This window comes from Anomaloglossus baeobatrachus, chromosome 4, assembly GCF_048569485.1.
Source record: "Anomaloglossus baeobatrachus isolate aAnoBae1 chromosome 4, aAnoBae1.hap1, whole genome shotgun sequence".
NCBI classification, from domain to species: Eukaryota; Metazoa; Chordata; class Amphibia; order Anura; family Aromobatidae; genus Anomaloglossus; species Anomaloglossus baeobatrachus.
Window position 1 is genome coordinate 430407116 of NC_134356.1, and position 8872 is coordinate 430415987.

Genomic DNA, 8872 nt, shown 5'->3' on the forward strand with positions numbered 1-8872 from the left:
ATGTGCACACTAGAAAAAGGATTTTTCTCAAATTTCTTAAGAAAATGTCTTGAGAGTGAAGGATTAGCACACCTGCGTTAAAAAACGCACCTGCGTTTTTACCGCGATTTGGTGCGTTTTTACCGCTGGTTGCTCCCTGCGTTATTGTGCCACTATCTATGGTAACTAACGCAGTTAGCTACAGAAAAGAAGTGACATGCTCATTCTTTTTCTTAAGAAAATCTACAGAAAGAATTTTCTTACGAAAACGCAGTGTGCGCACAGCTAATTTTTTTTGCCATAGGTTTGGTTGGGGAATTGCTGCAGAAAGGTTACAAGAATTTCTCAAGAAATTTCTGCAGCAAAAACGCACCAAAAACGCAGGTAAAAAACGCAGTGTGTGAACACAGCCTAAATGTTAACAGCAAACTTTCTTTTAGAAAATTTACATTAAAATAAATAAAAATTACAAGATTTGCATGTCTTTCTTTCTGTAATGCCTCTTTGGAAATGTAGATGAAGGACATTTTAAAAAAAAAAATAAAATATATTTTTCTTTCCTCTTATTCAGGATTATGGGCCAGGAAGTTCAGCTTGAGTGTTCCCAGGCACACTTGTTTTCTGACTCAGTTTGTCTATATAGGCAGATAATCACCCACTCCCTAATTGTTAGGTGAAATGAGTTTTAAACTTGCTTAAAGGGACATTGCTAGGTGATTTTTGCCACCCAAACCACAGGCAGCTTGAATTGCAGTCTGGCTGCATGATCACAGCCAGGTATATTGTCTCTTAAACATTTCCTGCATTTCAGAGCACATGCTTTACAGATCCAGTCAGGGACCATAGCGGGAGATGAGACTAGTCCAGCTGTGCCACCCGGTCGGCTTATCACAGCACTGCTACAAGTGGTTGTCGGGTCTCTCCCTTGTGTGCACATGGTGGGAGGCCGGTGGATCACCTACAGCTGTACTAGGAAGAATTGAGCCATACTAGTCTCATCTCTGACTATGGTCTGGATTTACTAAGTACATTTTTTTTTTACTTTTCTGAAACTCCCAAATTGTTTCAGGTAATAATATACCTGGCATTCACGCACACACAGTACTCACTCTGGAAAGCGAGTGCGAGTGTTGGCAATATGCAAATGAGGAGGTGTAACCATGCACCGAACTCTTGGCCACAGCAGAAGTGCGCCAAAGCCTCTGCATTTCAATACGACTAAACTAATGGACCAGTAACACATACAGTGCTATTATTGTTAAGGGCCTAGTCCCATAAAACACTGTATAGACCACTTAAAATGCATTTTAGAAGTGGTGGACTCCCTTTAATATCTGTTTAGGAAATCTGAAGGAATTAAATCTTAATTTTATTAATTTTGACCTTTTATTACAGGATTACGCTATCTCTCGTTTTGAGGCGTATTTCAAACAGAAATCTCTGTGGTCCTGAATTGACTTCACCCTCCCCTTCACCATGCTGAGGAGGTCTCCTACCCGTCCAGCTGCTCTGATGCCAACCGTACACTTGAGAAGAACGAACAGTATAAGAAATCCTAAATCTTCGATTCGTCTTCTTTTTCCACCTGTAAACACTAGTGATGGGCGAATAGTAACTATTTGGGTTCGGAAAATGCTTATACGAGTACTATTCCAGTATTTGTGACGAGAATATAAAAATGCTCGGGTTCCCAATTGACTTGCATCAGGTTCCATTATTTGTGACGAATACTGTAATAGTAGTTTGGGATTCGTCACCAATAATCTGAACGTTAATAGTTACTATTCACCCATAACTAATAGACACTCGGCAGCAGCTGAGAATATGCATTTACTAATATTTTCATGCTATATAAAACTCTCAAACTTCTTTTGTCAGTAACTTATCAAGCCGGCATATGCTGTATGCTCTCTGGTTATCTCTGACGTCTGCGTGGAAGCAGTATATTGCTCCATGCTTTTCATTTCACACCACTGTTTCCAATTCTGCACTTAACAATCATTGTATAGTTTTCAGAATGAAGCCCTTTAGAACACTAGTCAGACAATCGTATTACATAGGCGGGTGCTGTCTGAGAAAGGCCTCCTTCACACGATCGTGCGTTTGTTACACGTGACGTCTGTTTTCACGTGTACCGGAGACACTGGCACACGTAGACCCATTAAAATCAATACATCTGCGCACACGTGCGTGTTTTGACATGAACAGTGTGTCTGTGTGCTCCACACGTTGACATGTCCGTTTTTTTTTTTTTCTACGGCAGTACGGGTGTCAGACTGATTGCACACTGATGTCCGTGTGACATGTGCTGGACAAAACACTGTGTCTGAAATATAATGCTTTCTATCCTTGCCTGTCTCCACCGTTTATGTCTCCAGCACTGCTGTCACTTGCTTCCGACCCCCGCTCATTATGCTCATTGCATGAATATGCACCTCGGAGCGGAAGCAGCAGCAGTGCCTGAGACAGCAGCACCATGGACAGGTAAGTATAAAAGTTCATGCTGTCGGTTTGCTATGTGGTTGTCACACAGATAGCACACGCTGAACACGCACACACATACGTGCCTACACCCTGGACCATGCAAAATGTGTATGTTTTGCATGGACGTGTGAAAGAGGCGTAAGTCGGTTAGCACTTTGACCAATGTTCTTCAATAAAGCTGTTCAGACATTTTTTTTTTTCCTTTCTTCCATAATTGCAGCATGTACTATTCTCTACTGTCTATCTGATGAGAATCACCTATACAAGTCTATGGGTGCGCAAAAGAAATCACTAACGGAACCTCTGTATTGCATTTGATTTTTACAGACACGTTGCCATTATTAACATGGCAACATTAACTATTTGATCATGTACAATTTTAAAATTTTGAACGATTTTTATCCATATGATATCCGTTTTTTCCCATCAAGTTTTCTGGATGAAGATCAGACTATTTACATACCTTCACCTCACCCCAGCGTTCTGGTCGATTATTTCAATTTAGAATAGAACCTAGACTGATACTTAAGAGTTTGATCTTACAGATCTTGTACACTGCACATTGGCAAATGGAAAATCTATTACCGTCCAAGCTTTGAGGATGAGAACTGTCAAAATACGTCATGCTACGGAGAAATCTTTAGCGCAGTCTGTATGGTTTGTGACTAGATCCTTAAGATTTCAAATGCACTCATTTCATTCCATCGAGGCTCAGCATGTGGATTGCTAAAATGAAGAAAAAAATAAATTAGAGCCTGGGCTTGATCAGATAATTTACTGTAGCTATCCATGAGAAAAAAAGGTTTTTTTTTAGCCTTTTTATACATACTACTTTCTGTCCAATATCTACATTCGTGTGTGTGAATGGCAAATTATTCTGAAATCCATCTCGTGTCATAAAACTGAACCGAGGCGTTGACAGATCTGTCTGCCAATTACCTTGATTGTTGCGTGTAAGCAATCTGAAAAACAACCCACATGTAGATCATGCCTGCAGGCCTCATTCAGATGGCAGTAATGTGGCCCCATTTTAGTACCCTGTTACTGCCTCACGTACAGAACTGATGGCAAATCTACTTGTCCAGACAAATGTGTGTTCTGACAGGCCACACTGTCCAAAAAGCCTGCCTGCAATCCTGTGAATGTGAACCCTCACATTGTGCGCTGCCTGCTCTGTGAGGATTCTCCAGTGGTAAGACCAAGTGGCCATTAAACAGCAAGCATGCACTATGTGTACACCGGGCCACATTCCCACTAGACGTGCCTGGCTAATTCAATTGCATTGAGCTGTGCACTGTGAGGATTCTCCAGTGGTGAAACCGAGTGGTCATTTAACTGTAAGTACGCGATATGCATACACCTGACCACATTCCCACTAGACATGCTTGACTAATTCAATTGTATAGAGCTGTGCACGTGAGGATTCTCCAGTGGCGAGACCGAGCGGTAATTTAACTGCAAGTACGCGATATGCATACACCCGGCCACATTCCCACTAGACATGCTCGGCCTCGCTGAATTCACTCACTGCACACATTCAGCTGTGCACTGTGAGAATTCACAAGTCTGCAGTCTCCATAAAGTAACTGCAGACTACTGTGAAAAACCTGGAAACCCCTTTAAAATTGCATAAAGTGGGAGTTGTAAGTGTCTTTCTTTTTATGTTTCCCATTCTCTTTGGATAACCTAAAAACATTGCCTCAGTAAAATGTTACACACTACAAAATAGGTATTAAAATTGGACAGAAATCTGCATGTAAAGCAAATAAATTGCTGGTCAGATTTTTTTTTTTTTGCCATAAAAGAAAATCAGAAGAGGCCTATCCATGCATTACAGGGTCGCATGTTAATTTAATAATGGCTGCCTTGTCAGGGTACAATTTTTTTATTTTATTATTTTTTTTTTTTTTTTTTTTATGTATTTAGGCCAGATTTTTTTTTTTTTTTTTTTTTTTTTTAACAGCTGATCACTATGGAAAAATAAAATGGTTTGGTTATAAAATGTATGTTTTCTAAGGACAATATGTAATCGATAAAGGCTGCTAAATAGTGATGCCGATTCTTCTGTCGGGCCACTTTCACATATCTGTGTGTCGAAGTATAGACTGTGATTCTTAGACCGGCCGCAGCCCTCCTGACACAAACTTTACAGCCTAATTTATGCCTATGAGGCTGTCCATTTCAGGTCAGGAAGTCTGTGGCTGGACTCGGATGTGTGAATTCAGCCCTTGTGAGGAGACTTTCCCGATGCTTTATTTGCCTTCCGATATGCACTGCATTTTCCCAGATCTGCTTGTCTATGTACAATGACTGAATTTTAATGATGCCAGTATAATTTATTCATGGTTTTAATAAAAAAAAATTATCCAAATTAATCATTTGCATCTTTCTTAGAGTTGTCCCAAAGTTATTCCCAATGAATGGAGCAGCACATGCTCGACCTTCACTCTGTTCAGATAAGACTCAGTCTTTTTCTTGTGATTTTTCTGGTCAGTTATACAGTATAGATATACATTAATAGGGCTGTTTGGTCTAAGTTGAAAAATCTGCAGTCACTCTGACTGCAGACTGCCACATTGTGACAGTATGCCCTTTGCGAGTGGGCAGTCACATGACTGCATGTGTGCAGTTTGTATATTTGCAGTTACATGCCCACTAGTCTCACTTTGCTTTTCTCAATAAGTAGAGATTTGCGAGCAGCCAATTGAGACTAGTTGGCATGTGACCGCATGTATATAAACTGCATTTATGCATTCATGTGGCCACCTGCTGGCATGGAAGATGCAGGGGAATCGTGACCTTGTATGAATTTCACTAAACCTTTCTGATTGGAACAGAAAACTCCTTTTTAAATGAAACAAAGATGTGAACAGCCATTAGTTTAGTGCCAGGGAATGAGAACACTCGCTTCTGAGCCGAGGCTCATGACCCCTATATACCTATCCCTGCTGTCAGCTGAGACGTGAATACAGATCTAGGCAATTTTCTGTGAGTTAAATGTCAATAGCAATTGTACAACTCTGGTAGTTTTGCTACTGTCAGTCAGAAGATCAGGCTGCTTGGCTCAAGAATTGTGTAAATTTTAATTTTTATTTTCTAATGAAGCCTCACATAGGTGTAATGATGCAAAATCTCAAGACGCCTCTTTAAAAAAACATTTTTTTTAATTCTTTTTTTTTTTTTAATTCATCACAAAGAAGCAGTCTTAGCAACAAATTTGCAAATCTGCTATTTCTTTTATAAATATGTAATATATATGTGTATTAAAATAATTACCGATTGTAATCTTCCCCGGATTCCTGCATCTCTTCTCCTCTGGCTCATGTAGACTAGAAATCTTTCCCAATGTAGGTCTATAGAGCCTCTTATTGAGGCGTCTGGGGTTTACAATGATGAAAGTATTGTTGCCACCTGCAGCAGTCACTTTGAGCTGACACTGGAAACCAGAGAACACGGCAGGTTTATTACTAGACCGAATCCCGCAGGGAATCCCGCAGCAAAAACAAGTGCATGTCACTTCTTTTTTGCACATCGCTGCGGGATTTTACTCCATTGACTCAATGTTAATCATGAAATCCCGCAGGGAATAACGCAGGCAGCAAATTCTGTGCGGTTCACTGCGTTTTCCTGCGTTATTCCCTGCGGTATTTCGCGGTTTACCTCCGGTAATGTGCATCGCTTGTCTGCGGTTTTGCAGGGAAGTGATGTCATTACAGGAAGAGGAAGCCGTGCAGAGAGTAAACACAGACACAGATAGACATCACAGACCTAGAACACACATAGAAAGAAAACGGAAATATAGAAAAAAAAGAACGTTGGCTCCGCTGCATATTTACCTTCCAGCCGAAGTAAGCACACAGCGGCGGCCCGGTATTCTCAGGCTGGGGAGGGAGAGGGGCAGGGATAATGTCCCCCGCCTCACTCCCCCTCCCGCAGCCGAGAATATCAGCCGCAGCTGCCCCGGCACTGTCGCATCCATTATGCGACAATACCGGCGTGTCCTCGGCTCTTGCCACCGTGTAGCAGTGGTGGCAAGGTAATACAAGGGGTTAATGGTGATGGGGGACCACCGCCATTAACTCCAGGCTTGATCATGGCAGCGTCTATGAGACAGCTGACATGATCAACCCGTAAGTAAAGTGAAAAAACACACACAGAAAAATCCTTTTATTTTAAATAAAACCAACAAGCCTCGTTCACCATTTTATTAACCCCCCCCAAACAAAGCTCCGGCGTAATCCACAGCTCCGGCGTCCTGCACTGCTGACATCCAGCCCTGACTGTCACAGACACAGCGCTGAATGCAGCAGACAGCAGAGGTCATTACCGGTCATTTCCCACGGCCGGTAATGTGAACTCACTGCCGACCGTGGGAAATGCAGCGATCTGTCATCTATCTATCCCTCTATCCCTCTGTCTGTCTATCTATCTATCCCTCTATCTATTCTTCTGTCTATCCACTATCAGAATTAAATGTATTTTTTTTTTTTTTTTTCTTCAATGTGCTTTATTGCATTGAATGCAATAAAGCACATCCCAACCCGCACGCGGCAAAACCGCGGCAATACCGCGAACAATACCGCGGTAAAACCGCGGCAAACCGCATGCGGTTTTCGGATGCGGTTTCCCGCGGTTTTTTACCGCGGGTGCGGTAATCTTTGAGGACATGCGGAATTTTCTCAAGAAAATTCCATTTCTTCGGCGCTCCATTGGGAGACCCAGACGATTGGGTGTATAGCACTGCCTCCGGAGGCCACACAAAGCATTACACTAAAAAGTGTAAGGCCCCTCCCCTTCTGGCTATACACCCCCAGTGGGATCACTGGCTCACCAGTTTTCTGCTTTGTGCGAAGGAGGTCAGACATCCACGCATAGCTCCACTGTTTAGTCAGCAGCAGCTGCTGACTATGTCGGATGGAAGAAAAGAGGGCCCATACTAGGGCCCCCAGCATGCTCCCTTCTCACCCCACTTTATGTCGGCGGTGTTTGTTAAGGTTGAGGTACCCATTGCGGGTACGGAGGCTGGAGCCCACATGCTGTTTTCCTTCCCCATCCCCCTGAGGGGCTCTGAGGAAGTGGGATCTTACCGGCCCCAAAGCCCTGAGGCCGGGCTCCATCCACAGACCCATGGAACCTGCTGGATACGGAGCTGGGTACCGTTCAGGGACAAGGCCCTGCGACATTAAGGTACTCTGTGTCCCCGTTTGTACAGGCCGCGCACACTCCAGACTTGCTGGGTGTGCTAGTGCGCCGGGGACAGTAGCGCTGTGCGCTGGGGTTACAGTCACTGCAGTTGTTCTGAGTGACTTTATGTGTTGGGGACTGCCGCGCCGGCCGCCCCTGGAGCGGCGGCGCGGCTGCGACTTGTAGTGCGCCGGGGACTTAGCGCCGACCGTGCTTTTACGACGGCGGCGCTTATAAATTTAGTCCCCGGCTTGTGCGGCCTAGCTCCGCTTCGTTCCCGCCCCCACCCTGTCAATCAGGGCAAGGGAGAGACGCTGTACGTTTATTCAGCGCCGAGGGCTGGAGCCTTATTTACATGCTCCAGCCCTCTCACTGAGCACAGGGGGACGCAGGTTTCCCGCTTTTTGTCTGCACACGCCCAGGGCCCGCCCCTCTCCACAGGACGCCGGCAGCCATTCCTTACATGCAGTCTGGCTGGAGAACGGACACAGGCTCTGGGAGACCCAGACAAGGGATTTCTGGCGACCACACACCCGCGTTTAGCGGGCGGTAAGCAGCACTTAAGTGCTGGCCCCACTAGTGCCACAGTGTGATATTTGTGTACTTTTTTCTCTATACCATATATATATATATTTTGCACTGTAAGGTCGCTTCTTGGCTGTATACCCCTATTGCTCTGAGGAGACGACAACATGTCATCTGCAAAACGCAAGGGTGCCAAGACACAGGCTGTGAACGCTGCTTGTGCCGCTTGTGGGGCTAATCTACCGGCAGGTTACAATGACCCCCATTGTGTGCAATGTTCGGTCCCTGTGCAACTTCGTCAGCCGGAGCCTATGGTGGTTGTGGCCCAGGCAGAGTCGCCGGTGAACCCTGTCCCGGTGACGGGGACAGAGTTTGCTGTTTTTGCTGACAGGATGTCTGTCACTATGACAAAAATCCTAGAGACCTTGCAGGCCAGGCCAGTTACTCAGTCCATGGACACTGCTGCGGCAATGTTCCCCGGTCCCCCTCAGTTGGAGTTAATCCGTGCTTCAAGGGGGTCCCAGGCATCTCAGCCTGACGGCTCTGATTCAGATGACAGTCCCAGGCAGCCTAAGCGTGCTCGCTGGGAGAGACCCTCCACGTCATCACGCGGATCAGGGTCTCAACGAGAAGAGTCTCTACATGATGAGACAGAGGAGGGGGATCAGGAGTCTAATCCTGAAACCGCTCTCAATCTGGA

General features: G+C 44.7%; 1 protein-coding gene across 2 annotated transcripts in view; it reads left to right on the plus strand.

The window, feature by feature from the left end:
• The window catches only part of CHKB (choline kinase beta), a 66794-nt gene extending 61956 nt beyond the window's left edge, over positions 1-4838 (plus strand). For both annotated transcript variants that reach the window (XM_075345443.1, XM_075345444.1), the window contains one exon: positions 1375-4838. In XM_075345443.1, coding sequence (XP_075201558.1) covers positions 1375-1431 — 57 coding nt within the window. In that variant the 3' untranslated portion in view covers positions 1432-4838. The remainder of the gene's footprint in view (positions 1-1374) is intronic.
• The last annotated feature ends 4034 nt before the right edge of the window (positions 4839-8872 follow it).